The sequence below is a fragment of the Natrix helvetica genome, assembly GCF_964273705.1.
Source record: "Natrix helvetica genome assembly, chromosome: 4".
Classification (NCBI taxonomy): Eukaryota; Metazoa; Chordata; class Lepidosauria; order Squamata; family Natricidae; genus Natrix; species Natrix helvetica.
In genome coordinates, this window is record NC_138550.1 from 20,902,707 (window position 1) to 20,923,472 (window position 20,766).

The 20,766-nt window shown below is 40.2% G+C and overlaps 1 protein-coding gene across 3 annotated transcripts in view; it reads right to left on the reverse strand.

The window, feature by feature from the left end:
* XPO4 (exportin 4) overlaps nucleotides 1-11,817 on the reverse strand; it is a 79,251-nt gene extending 67,434 nt beyond the window's left edge. Inside the window, exon 1 of one of the 3 annotated variants that reach the window (XM_081953281.1) lies at nucleotides 11,609-11,817. In XM_081953281.1, coding sequence (XP_081809407.1) covers nucleotides 11,609-11,689 — 81 coding nt within the window. In that variant the 5' untranslated portion in view covers nucleotides 11,690-11,817. Of the gene's footprint in view, nucleotides 1-11,443; nucleotides 11,469-11,608 lie in introns of those variants that run through there. The other 2 variants (XM_081953280.1, XM_081953282.1) reach the window with 2 other exon arrangements.
* Nucleotides 11,818-20,766: the final 8,949 nt, after the last annotated feature.

Sequence of the window (20,766 nt, forward strand, 5' to 3'; positions counted from 1 at the left end):
AAGTCTTTAAGAAGATGTTGGATATCCATCTGTCTGAAACGGTATAGGGTTTCCTGCCTAGGCAGGGGGTTGGACTAGAAGACCTCCAAGGTCCCTTCCAACTCTACAATTGTATTGTATTGTATTGTAAGGGGGAAAACTGCTTTGCTTACAAGTTTTTATTTCTGGAGATTTCTGGATATCTAATTAAGACTTCAACAACCATCCAGAGAGCTACTTAAACTTATCAATTTCTGTGATTGTTCAGTGGACTTTTTTTTTTCAAACAGATGAGTCCTCATTATAGCAAAAGTAAAAGTATTTTTGAAACTGCTCTCTTCTTTACATGACTTGTCCTGTGATTTAGTCCAAATTTAGTTTTCAAAGTAATGATTTTATCAAGTATTCCTGAACTTGAGCGAAGAAGATAGGGATTCTTTTTTCCCTTCTGAGCAATATAAATATAGATATAGAAGTATGCAGAACCTGAGCTCTAAAGGCAAAAGGTCTTCTGAGGATTTGAGTTCACAGTTGTGTACAACTCCTTCCAAAAACACTTGTCTTCATAACTCTTTGTAGCTATGAAGAGTAGCTATGCTACAGTGGTGGGTTTCAAATTTTTTTAGAACCTCTTCTGTAGGTGTTGCCTGTTTTGTGGGAGTGGTTTGCCAGCTATGTGGCTGGGTGGGAGTGGCCAACTTGTAAAATGTGGTGAAATTCACTTAACAATGCTCTTGTTTAACCAAAATGTTGGCTTAGAAACTCTGGCATCTGAAGCATGCAAGTCTTAAAACTGTCAAGTTACAAGACCCTTCCCTAACCCTTTAGAAAAAAAACACCAGGGGTGTTCAAACGTGACAGCTTTAAGACTTGTGGACTTCAACTCCCAGAATTCCTCCTCCAGTCATGTTGGCTCAGGAACTCTGGCATTGAAGTGTGCAAGTCTTAAAGCTGTCAAGTTACAAGACCCTTCCACCTCTAACCGTTTAGAAAAAAAACCCAGGGGTGTTCAAACTTGACAGCTTTAAGACTTGTGGACTTCAACTCCCAGAATTCCTCCTCTCGCTCTTCATCTTGAATGATGATGTGCGGACGGGCGGGGGGGTGGGGGGGAGGGAGCTGGAACCCGTTCTAAACGGCACTGTAGATTTGTGGAACCTCTTCTCTAGAAGAGGTTAGAACTGGCAGGAACCCACCCCTGCTGTGCTACCTGCCACCTCAAGAAAAGATGTAGCAGCTTTAAGGAATTGCAGGCAAGTGCTATAAGGAGCATTTCCAAGTGCTCCAAAACATCTTTTTGCCTTTGAATCATACTAAAAATAATTTAGTGTGGTAATTATATAATATAATTAAAGGTAATTTACGTGCTAGTTGTTCCCAACTCTAGAGGGCAATGTTCATCTCCGTTTCAAAGCCAAAGAGCCAGCGTTATCCAAAGATGTTTCCTTGGTCATGTGGTCGGCATGACTAAATGCCAAAGGCGCATGGAATGCCAAAGGCGCTGTTACCTTCCCACCAAAGGTGGTCCCTATTTTTCTACTTGCATTTTTCCATGCTTTCGAACTGCTAGGTTGAGAGAAGCTGAGACAAGAAACAGGAGCTCACTGTTAGGCGGTGCTAGGGATTCGAACCGCCGAACTGCTGACCTTTCTGATCGACAAGCTCAGCGTCTTAGCCACTGAGCCGTGTCTTACATAATTACTCCTTGCTTAATGACCATTCGTTCAACAACCATATAGTACTTATGACTGGTCCCCAAAGTTATGGTTATCAAAATTCAGGTGTTTGGAAAACTAACTGCCCTTATCACTTACGGGGTGCTTCGATATTCTGCACCCTCACCCCCATTTCTGCCCATTTGGCAGCTCTGCACAGAGCCTTGCTCTGTGGCAGCCCTGGGACTGGCCGAGGGTCTTCAGCCATTTCAGTCTCGGCCAACTACCTCTGCCCCAGCCTCTACAGGTAGCCCTCAACTTACAACAGTTCATTGAAAAAAATGATTTAAATGACCATTTTTCACGCATATGCCCGTTGCAGCATACCCCGTGGTCACATGATGAAAATTCATAGGCTTGGCGACTCCTTCATACTTAGGAAGGTTGCAGTGTCCCAGGGTCATGTGATCCCCTTTTGCGACCTTCTGACAAGCAAAGTCAATGGGGAAGCCAGATTCATTGAACAGCCGGGTTACTAACTTAACAAATGTAAACGATTCACTTAACAACTTAGGGCAAGAAAAGTCGTAAAACGGGGAAAATGCACTTAACCAAGGTTTCACTTAGCAACATAAATTTTGGGGTCCGTTGTGGTCGTAACTCAAAGACTACCTGTCTTACAACCCTAGCATCACTATCACTGAGGAGTGCCAATTCAAACCATTTCAACCCAAAGCCCAACCGCCTCCACCTCTCTGTGCTCTGCAGGCCCTGTCACAACCAGGTGACCTTCCTCCCACTGCTGGTGAGGCACCCGTAGATTGACCCTATGTGAGGAAGTTGCTGGCCACACGAGGCTCTTTCTGAAGCTGCACCCACTGTGCTGCAGGTTGCAGCCATCATTCTCGCAATGCTTCAGAAGGTCCCTGAAAGCTTTCTGAAGCACTACAAGAATGATGCACACTTTTTGGGAGAACAGCATGAGCGGCCTTGGGAAGAAAGTCTGGCATGGCCAGCAGTTGCCTGGCATAGGGCCATGCCACATGCACTTCAGCAGCAGTGGAAGAATGCACAATTTAACTGGGCAGGGCAGGGCAAGCAGAGTGCAAGGTAGCGAGAGTGGTCGGGCTTTGTGCTGTGGCACTGAGGTTGCTGGCTGTGGCCAGGATACTGTGGCACAGGGTTTGAATGATACCGTGAGCCGCAGTGGCGCAATGGTTAGAATGCAGGACTGCAGGCTACGTCTGCTGACTGCTGGCTGCCTTCAATTTGGCAGTTCCAATCTCACCAGGCTCAAGGTTGACTCAGCCTTCCATCCATCCTTCCGAGGTGGGTAAAATGAGGAGCCAGATTGTTGGGGGCAATTGTTGACTCTGTAAACCGCTTAGAGAGGGCTGGAAAGCACTGTGAAGCGGTATACAAGTCTAAATGCTATTGCTATACTCTATAGCAGTGGTGATGGTACTGAAGTAGAGGCCTGGGTGGAGACGGTAGCTGATTGAAACTGCTAAAGGCACCAGGCCTCTATTTCAGTCCCAGCGCCATCACTGCAAAGACTGCTGATGTTTGGGCAGAAATAAGGGCGGCCGTGGGGGGGGGGAATAGGTGTGTGAATGTGGGGCCTTTCAAGAGCAGGCAGAGAAAATAGTTCCTTATCTCACTTAAGCTCCTTACTGGGAAGAACAAACCAGGAATGGCTTGGATCAGGGTAGGTCTTTGCCCAGTGGGATTCAGTTAATGACAACAATGGGAATTGCTGTCACTAAGTGAGGTCACATGAAGTCACACTTTGACAGCATTACTTAACTATGGAAAGTTCAGTCCTAATTACCACCTTACCTTGAGGGCTACCTGTAATTGCCAATTAGAAAACGTATCTAAGTGAATGTTGCTTGTTTCCTATGTAAAGAACAACTCTTCCCAATGTATCCAAAGTTGGTCTTCTTAGTGTAAATTTTTTTTAATGACAACTAATGAACACAATAACACACACACACATATATACACATACATAAATACATACAGTACATCAGTGGTGGATTCTGGATCCTGTCGCAACCGGTACGAGGCCGGGAATCCACCACAGGCACACGCACTGTGCATGCATGTACACCTACTGCCCTGCGACGCTCCAGCTGCTCGGCGGAACGCCACGCAGGCACTGTACACTGCGCGTGCATGCACAAAAGGCCCGGTTGGCTTAAATAGAGGTAAGGAACGAGGGCAGGCGGGTGGGCCCTAAAAAGCACCTTTCCGGTACGGTGGCTGCTGCTCCCAGCAGCCACTGGTACGCCCGTACTGGGGCGTACTGGCCAGAACCCACCACTGCAATACATACATACATACATACATACATAGCCATGTATACAAGGAGAGAAAGGGGGGGGGGGATCAATGGGCAAAATGGTTAAAGATAGCACAAAAAAGATAGATTGTTGTTCCAATGAACTTGGAATATAACATTTGCTAAGGAACAAGCAGTCACATGAAAAGAAGCACAGGTAAAATGTAAAATAGACAATAACTGAAACCTGCAGGCTCCTCTTTTATTACAGGTGTGATCACTCTAAGTTAGATTTCCTCAACCCACTGCTTTCCAGATCCGTTAGGATTATGACTCCCAGAGCTTTTGCCCAACATGGCATACAAGAGGAAGTAGAAAGCTTTGCCAGATGGTTAATGAAAAAGCAGCATTTTGAGGAGGGATTTCAAAAAAGATAAAGAAATAGCATCTTACAGATGTTGAGAAAATACAGGAAGCATATAATCTTCTGAGAAAGCAGGAAGCCTTTGAACTGAACTAGGGAAGTGAAGGTCACGGGAAAGGATGTGCTGGAATGTAAAAATAAAGGGATAGAAAAATGCAAGTTCTTGGAAGTTTTTGAAAGTCAGGACAATAGGCCAAATAGAAAACCAGTTTAAAATATATGTTCCTCTCAAGATATTAGAGGTAAATAATTATAATTCAGCTTTTTGGGAGAATGTTTTGAAAAGCCAGAGAAAGGCAGGATATAAAACTAACATAACAATATGTGTACATAGATGATAAATTTTACTTTAGTTGCATAACTGACGGCTAATGCTATCAGCAACACAAGGCTCTTTCAAAAACAATCCAGGGACAACGGCTATAGTTGAAGAAAACAGAACATTTTTTTCCTCAGATTATATTCAAAGTCAGAATTTGCTGACATGACATTCTTAACAGGCACTTTCAACACACTTCAATATTTTTAATTTCTATTGTATTTTATTTTTTAAAGTATTTAGGAACTAAATGGAAACAAAAGAAAAAGGAAATAGAAAAGGCAATTTACGAATTATTTTACAAAAAAGAAAAAAAGTACTTTCCTTTATTATTCTGTAAGTAATATTGAATCAAGACACTATCTAAAGATAATATCTCAGTTGAAAAGCTATTCTTAGCAGCAAGTCCACAACAAAAATAAAAATAAGCCACCAACATCACAACTGACAAGAATATCTAACTAACCTAGCAGTTTGTGCAGAATTTGGTGTTTTAAACTCTTGAGAAACTCCAAAATTAAATGTTACAGAAATCTACGTGTAGAGTAACCCTCTTTGATATTTAATACTCAAAGCTGTAGCACTTGTTAAAATACAAAAAACATAGGAGTCAGTAATTAAATTCACATACTGCACTAAACCATGATTTGCTTGGTATGCTTATTTTTTAAGTCATAATTGACTCAGTTTGTATGACATGCTGAGCCAAAAGCAAACAAATTACATTATGGCTTAGTAAGTTGTGTGAGCCAGGTCAATGTGTTAAGTGTTTTTTTTCAGGCAAGCGTACATATTTTGTTAGGAAGGAACTTCCTTATTCATGAATGGCTATGGGATTAAAAATGTATTTTGTATGTTGAATTTAGCATGCAAAATTAAAATTATTTTTCCCATGGCGTCACAAAATCCTGAGATGATGTGATTTCTTTACAATAAATCAAGTCTCTCTAAAAAAAAAGTACCACAATTCAATTTAATTAGATTAGCCATTTTATGTTTGTAATCCTCATTTATCCAGTTTTTTCATTCCAGATGCCTTAATAGTCCCATATTCCTTTACAGGAACCTTCTTCAAACTGATGTACTCCAGACGCATTACAGGAAAATAGGAAGTTTTGGAATGCTGCTTTAGAGAATATTCTCTAATAATGAAAGTACTATATACTGTATTTTTCTGAGTATAAGACGCAGCTTTTTCCCTCAAAAAAGATGCATAGCCTTTAGGCGGCTTCCAGAATGCTCCTGGGGGCTGGGGAGGGCAAAAACAAGCGAAAAACGGGCCCTTTTTTGCTTGTTTTTGGCTCCCACAGCCCCCAGGAGCATTCTGGAAGCCACCTAAAGGCTATGCATGCCCTTTTTTTGACAAAAAACAGGCCCATTTTCATGAAAAGTGGGCAGTTTTTGCAAGGTCTACAGAGTGCCAAAACTTTTTTTTTAAATTTGCCTCTTCAAATGCGTCTTATACTCCGAAAAATATGGTACTTTTACTGAGTCTTTCATACCCTTTCCTCAAACAACTTATTGGCAAAGGCAGAATTCTATAACTAACTCTTTGTTTAAAATATTTACAGGCAACTTTGAGAGCAAAGCCCATGCCAAGATCATCAGTCATGACACAGAATACATTAAGATACTATCTGAATTATCAACCCGTAAGAATACAGTATTGTATAAAAGCTTAAGGTTTGATCCCTACTTAGTCACGCTGAGATATACTTAATGAAATCAGTGGGACTTAGGCTGGTCATGACTAGCAAATCTGAGCAATTTTAATAGCTTTATTTCTAAAAATTATGGGATTAAAAAGTCAATCATCTAGAAACCACAAATTTTAGGGACGCCTGATCTCTTGCCAGAAATGTTACAGTGTTTAGAAGCTGGGCATGATTATCATGAATTATCTCCCATTCTTCAGGATTATTTTCAGAAGAGAACTTTCTCATTGGCAAGACTTCTGTCTGTTTGCTTTACTGTACAGGTAGTCCTTGACTTTATGACCATAACTGAGCGCAAAATTTCTATTGCTAAGCGAGACATTTGTTAAGTGAGGTTTGCACCATTTTATGAGCTTTCTTGCCATAGTTATTAAGTGAATCACTGCAGTAATTAAGTTAGTAACATGATCATTAAACTAATGTGGTTTCCCCATTGATTTGCTTGTCAGAAGGTTGCAAAAGTTGATTACATGATCCTGGGATACTGCAACCGTCATAAATGCGAATCAATTGTCAAGCATTTGAATTTTGATCACGTGACCATGGAGATGCTGCAACGGTTGTTAAGTGCAAAAACTGGACATTGGTATAAGTTTATTTTATTCAGCGCCATTTCAATTAAAAGGTCACTAAATGAATTGCTGTAAGTCAAGGACCACTTGTACTGTACCGTGTTGTAGATTTACAAGCAGATGGCAGCACATACTAATATGCAGACTGCTCTGATTCATAAAATTGATGCAGGGTAAAGCTACGTACATCAGTTACAATCAAAGTTGCTACACCTTGCTTTCTCTGATAGTCTGCTGAGCTTCATTACACCAAAAAGAAAAAGAAGTTAATTTTTGAATGAATTCACTGACGTTTTTACAAAATGTATCCAAGTATCACATACTGAACTAAAATTTGCCCCCCACCCAGCACCACTGTATATAAGCAATTTGAAGACCTGAAACATCAAAAGCTGGTCTCATGGTTATCGCTGGCACCTTTACTTGTTCCAACTGCTGTAGGAAAGCTGCATCTTAAGGGATAGTAACTAAGAAGTAGTTGCAACTAGGGATAGCAACTAGGAAGAAGACTGAGTCAACTGGGAAGAGCAGGAGCTACAGGTAGTCCTCAACTTACGACTGAGCGCAAAATTGAAGTGAATTTTGCCCCATTTTATGACCTTTCTTGTCACCATTGTTAAGCGAATCATTGCAGTTATTAAGTTATAACATGGTTGTTAAGTGAATATAACTTTCTCATTGACATTGTTTGTCAGAAGGTTGCAAAAGATGATCATATGAACCCTCCCCGTCCCCGGATACTGCAACCATCATAAATATGAACCAATTGCCAAGCATCTGAATTTTGATTAAATGACTCTGGGTAAGCTTCAACAGTCATAAGTGTGAAAAATGGTCATAAGTCATTGTTTTCATTGTCGTAATTTTGAACGGTTGCTAAAAGTCAAGGATCACACACACAAACAGTCCTGGGGAAAACTAGAGGAAAAAAACATTCCATCAAGTTTTCATTTTTTTACCGATTTGTACATTTACAGTACAAATTCATACAATTACAGTATAGATACTCGCAATTATGGAAATCAAATATTTGCAATTTGGGCAAATCTGATAAAAATTATTCACATTTTCTACTAGATACTTGACTTAAAACTAGTGAAATGACAAATGAAAAGAACTATGGATATGTTCAAGATACAAGTAGAAGCTATATAATTCCTACATTTATTATATCTAGGCATGCTATTTGAAAATGCAGTCCTAAATATGCTTACTCAGAATCAAACTTCACTTAGTTCAATAGCACTAATATCCAAACATATGCTTACAAAATTGTAGTCTAAATTTATAATAGTAAGGTTCTTAGTTTGTGATTCTAAATTACCTTATGAATATATAAACTTTAAAATCTATATATCAAAAGTGCACAAATGCAAACACTGAGAATTTGGGTAATTCTCAGCCACTAGGTCAATAGTAAAGAATACTAAAAGATGTAATTCAGCATTATTTGCTAGGTTCACACATTGTGTACTTTTGCAAGGAATTCATTACAACTTCAGAATAGTGCAAAGCAGTCTGAACCTTAAAAAAAGGTGGATAAAATTGGGATAATGTAATGCCAAATTATTTAGCACTCTTTTAAAAAAAAACTTTCACCAATTCCCGAAGTTTACATATTACTGTACTTTATGATATTCCAATTTCCTGGCTATATTCAAGTTTTGTATGATAGGTGGCAATCTTAAAGTCTACCAAATAAGTTCATTTAGATCAGGGTTGTCAAGCTCCCAGCCCATAGGCCGGATGCATCACGCACTGGCCACGCTCACACTCAGTTTAGCAAAGGGGGGGGGGAATCCTGATACGTCACTTGACACCGCTGTGACGATGTGAGTTTGACACCCCTGATTTAGATATACATTCTGTGTGGTTTATTGCTCTCTCTCAGAGGGTTTGGAGATCTATAAATAATTTAAAAAGTCAAAACTTTGCATTGACTGGTAGAAGAAAACAGCGCAAATTAACTAAACTTGTTCATGGTCAACCTAGAATTGTGAATTATGAAATCAATTTTCTCATTTTATACATACAAGTTATGGGATGAAGAGAGTTTGGATTGAAATATTAGATGTGTTAAGCTTTTGAAAATGTTTATACTTGTTTTATTGCAGGGAAAGTTATGTTTTTCTATATTTTTTCTATAATTTTTTTAATATATATTTCTCCTCTTTTTTGCAATTTCTATTTTTTCTTGTTTCTACTTTTCTTAGTTTCTATTTGTAATTTTAAATTTCAATAAAATTGTTATAAAAATGTATTCACAATCAAGTACAGACTATAATGTATATCATTGGCACACATCTAGTGGGATCCTGGATCACACCTTCTGCATTAGCAAGTCCTGCTTTGTATTTCAAAATTGCTCAAGCTTAGCAAGTTAAACTCTTGCCTCAGGTAGTTTATAGACTTCTTAAGAGCCAAGCTAGATGTTCCGAGATCTCATATGGTACAGTAATAGACTATATCAGAATTATTATATCTGAATGCTATATCTTACCCTCTAATAAAACTTTGTTCCAAGAGAGTGAGGACTAGCTAGGACTCTTTTGTCCTGACTTTGTAATTTGCTAGGAGTGCTTTTTGCACTCCTAGCACATTAAAAACATTGTTTTACAGCTAAACTGTAAAGCACCTGCCATAAAAGAGCTATTGATGTATATTTGATACAAAGAAACAGAGATATGTTCAGTAACAAGTACAAATAATCTCACTAGCTAAAATGACATTGCTCCATTCTATAATAGTAAGTCAAATTTCAATGTTCAAAATCCCCTCCAATTGTTTTTTTTAAAGAATTCAAAACAACACCATTTTCCCACAGGGAAGATTCTTATAATTAATTTCAAAATCTTATTTCAAATCCATCTGGATTCTTAATCTGTTTATATGGTCTGTAGCCCTCTTATTTCTAAAAAGCAATCTGATAGCCTATTACACCAAAGAACTTGTTAAGGAGGGAAATAAAAAATATGAAGCATCATTCTGAATTTAAGAAAAGAAAGCCAATGTAACAAATCTAGATAAAACTAGCCTGATTGTAGCTTGTTTCTTTTTTGCATGGAGTTATTATACAAAATGTCCACTATTTACTGTCTGGGAATTAGAACAAATTATGATCCATTTACTCAGTAAATCTATAGGCATCCCATACATTGGTACAGCAAAAGCTACTAATCTAGAAGATTACATATTACAGACAAGCATTCTTTGCTCTGTGAGAATGGTTTTGAACTTTTTCTGTTTTAATACATTTAATTCATTGAGAGAGAACAAATGCAAAGTTATTTTAGCTTAGTCACAAGTAGCATTTTGGAGCATGAGTTTCTAGCCTTGCAGAAAACCTTCACAAAAGAAAAGCTTCTACTACTGTAACTTGGTTGTTATCCATCCACCCTTGAGAAAGACAAAAAGCAAACCGAACAGCCATTTCGGTAACACTGGTGTAATATAAGAGAGAGAGAGAAAAGGGAAAAGACAATAAACTACATGCAGTATTGGTAAAATGGCTGTGTATTAGAGGCAGTGGTGAAATTCAATTTTTTTTACTACCAGTTCTGTGGGCGTGTCTTGGTAGGCGTGGCAGGGGAAGAACACTGCAAAATCCCCATTCCCCCCTCCCTCCAGGGGAAGGGTACTGCAAAATCCCCATTCCCTCCTCCCTCCAGGGGAAGGGTACTGCAAAATCCCCATTCCCTCCCCACTCCAGGGGAAGGATACTGCAAAATCCCCTTCCCACCCCACTCCAGGGGAAGGATACTGCAAAATCCTCATTCCCTCCCCACTCCAGGGGAAGGGTACTGCAAAATCCCCATTCCCACCCCACTCCAGGGGAAGGATACTGCAAAATCTCCATTCCCTCCCCCTTCCAGGGGAAGGATACTGCAAAATCCCCATTCCCACCCCCCTCCAGGGGAAGGGTACTGCAAAATCCCCATTCCCACCCCACTCTGGGGCCAGCCAGGGGTGGTATTTGCTGGTTCTCCAGATTACTCGAAATTCCTGCTGCCGGTTCTCCAGAACCTGCTGAATTCTACCCCTGATGGCTGATATTAAAACATTCTTATTATTAAATGGCTGATGGCTGATATTAAAACATTCTTATCAGGAAACATGAAAAATGGTATTAAAAGGGAAGGGGGGGAGGGGAAGAGAAGAGAACCAGGATAGAAACTGGGAAGTGGGGGAACCACTCCTCCTGGTTACAAATTTGAGCACGTGGACGTCGAAGTGAAAAGGAAAGAATTACGTTGGGATACGATGATACCAATGAATAGAATCCAAGCCTCGCAGGACATTAAAGAGGTGATGGTAAAGCTGCAGGGACAAAAGCGAAGGGTGGCCAAGCAACGTGATTCTGCCCGCCTGGGAGGGGGGGGGGGAGAGGCTTATATAAAGCTGGAGGAAAGATGCACGGGGTTGCCGCTTCAGACAAGAAGGCAGAGGAAGACCCGTCCTGTTGCAAAAGTTTCCAGGGCACGAAAGGCGATGCTACCTCCCGGGGTTATCCGAGGATGCTTCCCTAGGAGTCCAAAGAGAGCCATCCCCGGGGAAGGGGCACGACACGGGGCTTCCCCTTAAGGACAGAGCCCGGCTTATCCCGCCCCGTCATCCGCTCCGCCCTCACGGCCGACCCGCCGACCCGCGCGGGCTCCCTCACCATCAGCACTTTGGCCGCGCTCTCCAGCTGAGCGATCACCTCGGAGGCTCCCCCCGCCGCCGCCGCGGCCGCCGCCATCATGGTCTCTCTTCAATGACGCGCCATGCAGTGCATTCTGGGACGAGGCGGCCGGCCAGCCAATCCGCGAGGCCGGAGGAGGGGGGCAGAAGAAGGGCCGGGGAGGTCTTGCCGGTCGGGCAGAGCCGTCGTGAGGCGCTTTCCCCGACGGCTGCGGGGGTGGCCGCGGAAGCGGCGGCTTGTCCTCCTGAAATGGCTTCGGGGTTGGTGGGGAGGGGGGAAGGGGAATGGCGAGAGAGCAGTTCCGTCAGGTCCGGGAGGGGAAGGGGGGATGCGGGCGTGTGCGACCTGACTTTCCCACCCCTCGCAGCCCTGAAGCCCATGCGGGGGCTGAAGAGGTGACGGCTTGGAGCGGGTTGTCGGAAGCCTTGAACGCTCCCTCGACGAGAAGACCCAACACCCACCAGCTCTCAATAACTCGAGATTCATTTAAGACAGAGATCTTCAAACTTGGGAACTTTAAGACTTGTGGACTTCAACTCCCAGAATTCTCCAGCCTGGAGAATTCTGGGAGTTGAAGTCCACAAGTCTTAAAGTGGCCAAGTTTGGGACTCCTGATTTAAGCCCTTTGCCGGCCAAACTGCGAGAAAAGCCGGTGGGACTGGTCCTTTCCATTCTCAGCCACAAATAACTCCAATCCGTTCCCAGCCGCAAAGGATTCGAGAGAGATTTAACAGATTAAAAGAGTTGGAAGGGACCTTATGGGTCATCTAGTCTACCCCCCCCCCCCCATGCAGGAGACCCTCCATCATTTCTGGCAAATGGCAGTCCAATCTCTTCTTGAAAGCCTCCAGTGATGAAGCCCCCACAACTTCTGTTCTATTGGTTGATTGTTCTCACTGTCAGAAAGTTCCTCCTTATTTCTAGATTGAATCTCTCGTTGGCCAGTTTTCCATCCATTATTCCTTGTCTGGCCTTCCGGTGCTTTGGAAAATAGCTTGACTCCCTCCTCTCTATGGCAGCCCCTCAAATATTTGAGAGTCATCCAGGTCAAAGGATTATTTCTCCAAACAAATTGGAAGCTAATGCAATCCGTCTAGGGGGTTTGGGGCATTTAGGTTTTTTTTTAAGGGTAGATTCTCCCAAAAAGCACAACATATAGCTAAATTTTGAGAGACATCAGAAAAGTGATAGAAGTTTGCATAATACTACATAATGTGGAATTTATATAATTTTGACTCTAAAATTAAGCATGGAGCCAACCATATATATCTCTATTATGAGGGCCTTCTGTTTTAAATAATTCAGTATAGTGAGAATTATGCAAGAATATGTAGTGCATGATAATATATAATCCATTTTAATATCAGATGTTGTAAGTCACAGTGTGGAGATCCTTATGGTATTTTACAGGGGTGGGGTGTGTTGGACTAGATGACCTACAAGGTCCCCTCCAACTCTGTTAATCTGTATATCATACTTGTCTACCAAATACATTTTATCTGGCCCAAAGTTTTCATCTTTGATGAATAGCATCATCAATCCTGAGACACCAGGGCAATATTGAAAACAAAATGAAGTAACTACTGTAAATAGTATTTTCTTGGCTTGCAAGGCATATACTACAATAAAGTATTTCCCAAGACACAAAGGCTCAGGTAAGCAGAGTTACTTAACAAAACCACAATGCTATTATGAAAGAATTCACTGCTGTGTGTCAAATGTTAGCTGTATTTATTGTATGGTCATTGTTTAATTTCTTCTGCCCTTTTCTAGAAATTAATGTCTTTGGGGTAGAGATATTGTACCCATCCATTCCTTGTTTTAATAAACTGATTTACGAGGTTGTTATTTTTTTTACTGTGTGAAGACCAACTTTATAATCTTTATAATCTTCAGAATATCTTTTGACCATTCAACTCATTCACCTGCATTATGTCTAGCATATTCTGAATATGATCTCATCTAGACCAAAAGGTCTAAACTTTAGAGTGCAGTTGCCGCATTCTTGATCCATCGTGATTAAATTATGTAAACAGTATTGGTTTTTCTTCCAGGAGCTTTCAACTCAAGCACAATCTTCATTCATCTTCACTTCTTTCATTCTTAAAATGCTCAAAACTCTGCAGAACCCCCTGAGTCACCCAGTACCCACTTTTAGTTAATACAATAATACAATACAATAGTAGAGTTGGAAGGGACCTTGGAGGTCTTCTAGTCCAACCCCCTGCCTAGGCAGGAAACCCTATACCATTTCAGACAAATGGCTATCCAACATCTTCTTAAAGACTTCCAGTGTTGGGGCATTCACAACTTCTGGAGGCAAGCTGTTCCACTGATTAATTGTTCTAACTGTCAGGAAGTTTCTCCTTAGTTCTAAATTGCTTCTCTCCTTGATTAGTTTCCACCCATTGCTTCTTGTTCTACCCTCAGGTGCCTTGGAAAATAGTTTGACCAATAGGGGAATGCAAAGAAGTCGTCATTGCAGTATCCCCCCTGTTACCTACCTCCCATACTCCCTCTTAACATTTTCAATGTTCAATTCATTTCAATTCATTTTGAATTTGATCCCTTGATCAGGTCTCAAAAGTGTGTGCGTGGTGTGTGTGTGTTTGTAGGGGGAGATATCAGTTGCATTAAGGAAATGCTTTCTAGCTGCCAATTTAAAATCCTTTTAAGCTGGGAAGGTGAAAGGATGAAGCCACTGGGCTTTTTGCAACCATTTACTTTTCCCACTGTTTTTCATCATGGCTGCACATTGTGACTGGACTGGGGAAAAGGAGACATACAAGTTAAATACTTGCAGATGGTACTAGGACCAGAACACGGAAACAGGAAGAAAGCAAGAGTTTCTGTCAAGTAGAAACAAACCACCCACAAGCTGCAGCAATGCAAAAGGAGAAAAGAGCTTTGATGCAATCTCAGATAAATCAGGAAAGAGCCAGGAGAGGGGGGGGGGATTAATCTATTGTATATTAGCCATAATGTCATGGAAGAACACCTACCCTGTTTCCCTGAAAATAAGACCTCCCTGGATAATAAGCCCTATCGGGCTTTTGAGCACATGCACTAACATAAGCCCTCGCCTGAAAATAAGCCCTCCCCAAAAATATTGCAACACAGCAGCAGCCATGAGGTGATCATACTTACTGCCTCCTGCACCTCAAAAATAATAAGACCTCTCTGAAAATAAGGCTAAGTGCTTATTTCATGGGGTCAAAAGAAAATAAGACCCCACCTTATTTTCAGGGAAACACGGTATATGAAAACATTATTTGGTTGATTTGGTCTTATGTTCACTGTGAACCGACTCTGTCTTCTAGATTATATACAGAATAAAATATGTTGTGCACTGATACCAGAACCTGAGGTTTCTTTCTCTTACTTGTGTCCGTTCTTTTATCTTTCAATTCTGTTAGTTTCCAGTTTCTTCCATCACTTCCAACTTTGTTTGCTAAGAAACAATCGTCCTACATGGCCTAAAATTAAATATAAAGAAGACCAAACTAATGCCAGTAGATGTAGCAACCAGCCTTAGAATTCATATCTAAAAGGTAGATAACTTCAGGCTTTTAAGATCAACCACCACTAATAAAACAACAAGCAGTCAAGGCATAACCACAAAATAGGACCTGGGAGAGCAGCCCCCATGGTCTTCTGAAGGTCTTGGGAGAAGATATTCACACGTTGTGATGTGTCTATGCCTCAAAAATCAGAACTGTACAAACAATTCTCTATCTGTGACACTATTGGAAGCAAAAAGTGGACTTCGAAGAAGCAGGGTAGAAAGAACTTTGAACTTTTGAATTGTGGTGTTGAAAAAGATTCAGATTTCTTTTATCTGACCATAATCTTAGTTGAGATTCTTCCTCCTCTTCCTCAAGGTTATCACTTTTGCCTTTTTAATATAATGATTATTATAACTGCCAATAACTTTTATTTGTAAGGAAGTCATAAGCCTGCGTAGGATCCAGGGGCTTTCTTGAAAGTGAAAATCATTTTAGAAACTAGCATTTTATTCCATTGCATGACAAATTTTAATTCTGAAAATTAATTTATTTTGTACATGAATCAGGTGTGCAGAAGTATGGACAAGGATGGACACCGATACATAGATGCTATATAGTTTGATGATTAATAAATCATATTTCTTCTATATATATAAAAACAGCTGTGTGTGTGTGTGTGTATGTTCCAGCATAACTCTGGAATGCACCAAGCAATTTCAACCATACTTGGTACACAGATGACTTACTTTCTGGAGAAAAATACTTGGGAGGAGGGGTAAGACAACCCTAAAACCCCTGGGGGGGTGTTCTGTTAAGATGCAGCCTGTTGTGCTGTACTGGCTTCTACTGTACAGCGCAGTGGAGTTGCCATGGTAATGGCTTCACAGGACTTCACAAGGGAACTTCCTCTGGTAAGGGAGAAAATCCAACATTAGAAATTACGTTTGGTCCAGACCAATGTTCCCCCTATAAATATATACCTGGGCAACACCGGGTTATCGGCTATTAATTGAATATCGTTTGATATGGCATAAACCACAGTGACTGGATTCACATATCACAGTTATTCAAAACTAAATATGCAAACTAGTATACTATTTAAAAAAGAATAGTATAAAAACGATAATCTTACCAATTATTTCGTAAGGAACACAGCAGTATCCCCGGACAAAGTGTTCTTGCATGTACATCATGAATCTAATCTTCTAGACAGATTGTGCCTCAGGACTTGAAATAAATAGTCTTATAAAGCTAAATTATTCGACTATTAAAATTGTACTTGTCCATATGGTGGATATTTTATTATTTAGATAAAAGTTCATGTTTCATCAGTTCTTCACTAACTAGAAGATTATTAGGAGTTACAGAGAAAAAACTCCAAATGGCTTATTCACAAATGCAATGAGAGTGACTTATCATAGATATGAGAAATGTAATTAAAAACAAATGCAAACCAATGTACTGTGCTGCTTAAAAAAAACCACTTTCCATATGCTGATAGGATCTATGCTGGTAAAATAAAATTGGAAACAGAATTTGGAGAGTTTAGTAACTAGAATTTAGTGAAGAGTTCAGTAACAGCCAAATACGCAGAAGTTGTGAAAAAATGGGTAATTTTATGTGACATTCAGCCGGTTCAGATCGGTTCAGGCGAACCGGCGGTAGCTCCGACGATCAGTTGGTCCCGCCTACCCACCCTTGCTCTATCCTAGCGTTTATTTCTTGATTCCCCCCCCTTTGCAGTTTTACTTACCGTTGCTGACTTGAAAGGAAAGCAGCTGAGCTTCTAAAGCTCCATTTTCAGCGCTGCGCACAAGCACTTTAAGCACATGTGGCTTACTGAACTGGTTGTAAACCAGCATCATCCCACCACTGGTTATGATCAGTAGAGAGCAGTTGTAAACCCCACCTGCTCATCACTGTAAAGTGTTATGGTAATGACACTTTATTACCATAACACCTTACCCATATAACCATAATACCATATTTCTTCAGATTATTATAATATTGTTTAGCATTTAAAGAAAATTGACTGAACGATTTTCAATGAAGAACAATGCTTAATCTTTTGAATTGTATTTACTTTTATTCCACCTTTATTATTTTTATAAATAACTCAAGATGGCGAACATACCGAATGCACCTTCCTCTTATCTTCAGCACAATAATAATCCTGCAAGGTTGGTTGGGCTGAGAGAGTGACTGACATAAGGTCACGTCGCTGGCTTTATACCCAAGGTAGGGCTAGAACTCTCAATCTGCCAATTTCAATCCTGGTGCTTAAATTGCTTGATCAAACTGACTCTACATTTAATTAAAAATTGTATATATTAGTATCATTTTTTTAAAAAAAGAGCCGTTACATAGTTTGCCCTTTTCTGATGCACAGCAGATGTGTGGAACTTCAGCTCCCATATCTTTAGCTGGCATACAATACAATATAATATAATAGCAGAGTTGGAAAGGACCTTGGAGGTCTTCTACTCCAACCCCTTGCCTAGGCAGGAAACCCTATACCGTTTCAGACAAAAGGCTATCCAACATCTTCTTAAAGACTTCCAGTGTTGGGACATTCACAACGTCTGGAGGCAAGTTGTTCCACTGATTAATTGTTCTAGCTGTCAGGAAATGTCTCCTCAGTTCTAAGTTGCTTCTCTCCTTGATTAGTGTCCACCCATTGCTTCTTGTTCTACCCTCAGGTGCCTTGGAGAATAGTTTGACTCCCTCTTCTTTGTGGCAACCCCTGAGATATTGGAACACTGCTATCATGTCTCCCCATACTTTGCTGGCTAAGGATGAAAGGAATTATTCAACGTTCCCAGAAGACACCAGATTGAGAAACGTTGATACAGTAGACAGTGCTCTTCTTGCAAGTGGGCTACGTCCTGGGAAGTCCTAAGTCCTCAAGTCCAACAAGCATAAAAAACATGCACAATGCAGTTCTTATCTTACAGTAGACAAAGAGATCTGTGAACAGTATACAAGAGGAAGGCGGAAAAAGGTTAGTTTCTGCTGCGTCACTTACATAAGTGGCATGCTGGAAACTAATCTTTTCCTGCCTTCTCCTCGAACCTTTTAGGATGGCGTTGCAGACAGACTTGTATCAATGAGAGTTCAAACCTCAAAAGTTTGTAAGCTGAGTAAGGTCTGTGTAGGACTATTGAAACACATGTTTTCTTTACCACTAGGGGGCCCTTTGTAACCATAATATGTATACTGCACATCTCATTTCATTTGTCATAGGTCTCACCCATAGTTCCTAACACAAACTAATCAGCCTTCTAAATCTCCAAGCATTACAGAATCAGCAAATACTGAATCCAGAGTGAAGGGACGCACCATTGCTTCAATCTTAAATGCTCATGGATTTTGTTTTGTGGAAAATGGAAAATTTAAGTCACAGATGGAAAACCCGGACTATAAAACTCAGTGCATTCAGGTTTTGCTATATATCAGGGATGGCAAACCTTTCTGGCCCCGAGTGCCGAAAAGGGAACATGTGCATGCATGGCATTGAATGCCAAAAAGGGAGCACTGCGAGTGTGTGCTTTGCATGAACGCACACTGTCTGGGCTGCAAGCAGGAAGAGGAAATGCACTTCTGGTTTGCGGTGCACACAAGTAGTAGAATTGGAGGTAATACTGAATAAGGCCTCTCATCTCAACCATCCTCATTCCCTAGTCAACATTATCAAAAGTCTGAGAGGTCCTTGAGTATCAAACACTCCTCTTGCGTCTTCCCAGGTACAGATCATCTATCAAGGTAACTAAGGCCATTTCCATGCCAAATGTCTGTTTGAAGCCAGACTGGTAAATATCTAAATAATCCATTTCCTCTAAGAGTTTCTCGAGCATTACAATTCTTTACCAGTTTGGTTAAATATCTTTAAATACATTTTATCTATTCAGCCACGAGATTCCTTAGGGATTTGGCATCGTTTTAATGGGAACATAATTCTTTGTAATGTTAATATAATTTGTAAATATATTCAGAGCTCTGTTTGCTCTAACATTGACTGTATATATTGTTTCCTGCTCAAGTTTCTTTAAATTGGTTGGGAAGATAACAAGTAACAGTAATTTATGCCATATGACTTTCTAAATTTACTATCATCTCAACAACAAAAAAATGTATTGGGGGGGGGTGAAATATGTTTGGAATGACATGTTTGATTATCTGCCAATATCACTGCATTTTTCAAAATGTTTTCATTAAAGGCAAGTTTTGCTTTGTACAGAACAATGGCTTGGATTCTAAGATGATTTAAGAATGTTTATAGAAGGAAACTTTCCCACCCATTCCTCCCCTCAGCCTACTGTGCCCTTTGAAAAAGCATTCCTAGAGATTCAGCGCCCTTCCTGAATTAAGTGGGGGCTGTACACAGAAAGGGAGACTAGTAATTTTCTCTCCACAAACTTACAGGATTCAAGCCAGCAGCTATTCATGGGAATGTTATGAAACAGCTAGAGAACTGAATTGCAGGCAAAAAAAAAGTGTAGGAAGCTAATTTGTCACAAAATTCAGAAAAACCTACCTTGTTGCTGTGCTAAATATTCTAGAATTAAATAATTGATGGGATCATGCACTGAAATAAACTATGATTTGTTATCAAAATTGTCTGGATTCATGAGCATGCTAACAGTATAGAATTCATACAAAGTTAGTATTATTTTTTCAATTTAACTCTGGAGACTTCAGACTTTAACCATCACTAGCCTTCTTATTCCAACTAAAATGATACCTAAAATGCTTAATAGAAGAATGTTGTGACTCCTATTCTTATTTCTGAAATGTTATTAATGAAAATTCTTTGGGTTTCTCTTGTCAGTTTTTCCATTTGCCCTAAGAAGTTTATAAATTCTTTTCAAACTTTACTGCAGCTATTAAAAATGCAACCTCTTAAAACCAGCTTGGAACATACCCAACTTAACAGGAATATCTATGAAAATATTATTTGTAAGAACCCACGATTGGTGCCATTACTAGTCCATTTAAATAAACCCGTAAAGGGATATTTATGAAAGCAAAATTTTTATTCATGTTAGCAAAAATGTAACACATTAATCTCATGGACAACTTATTGGCTGCTCTCTCCAATTTCTCATCATCACTGAACCATTTAACATGCATGATAGTAATGATGTCTCAGTGATCAGGGGAATCTTATTGGACATCCCATGCTGCAGAACATCTTCCCTTCTTCTGTCCAGGTTCAGAAATAGAAGAGATATCCAAATTGTAGCTACAGCTGGCCAATTTCTCACCCTGTCACAGCTAACATACCAGGGCAAAAAGAACAAGTAATTTAAAGCCTCCAAGTTTCCTAAATAGAGTAAAGCTGTAACTGTGGATACTCCACTTAGCATTCAACTTATTATGAAACAATTCTAATGCCTTTTCTCATTCTCCAATTTCTGGATTCTCAACCTCAATGGCTTCTTCTGACCTCTTGCCACCGCCCTAGCTTTTCCTGAACAGTTTGCATTCCTGGTTTCTGACTCATTGTGATTAATCTATACAGGTAGTTCTCACTTCACAAACACTTGTTCAGCAATTGTTTGAAGTTACGATGGTGCTGAACGAAGGGACTTATGGGGAGCCATCAAAGTTTCATCTCTTGCAGTGTGCCCT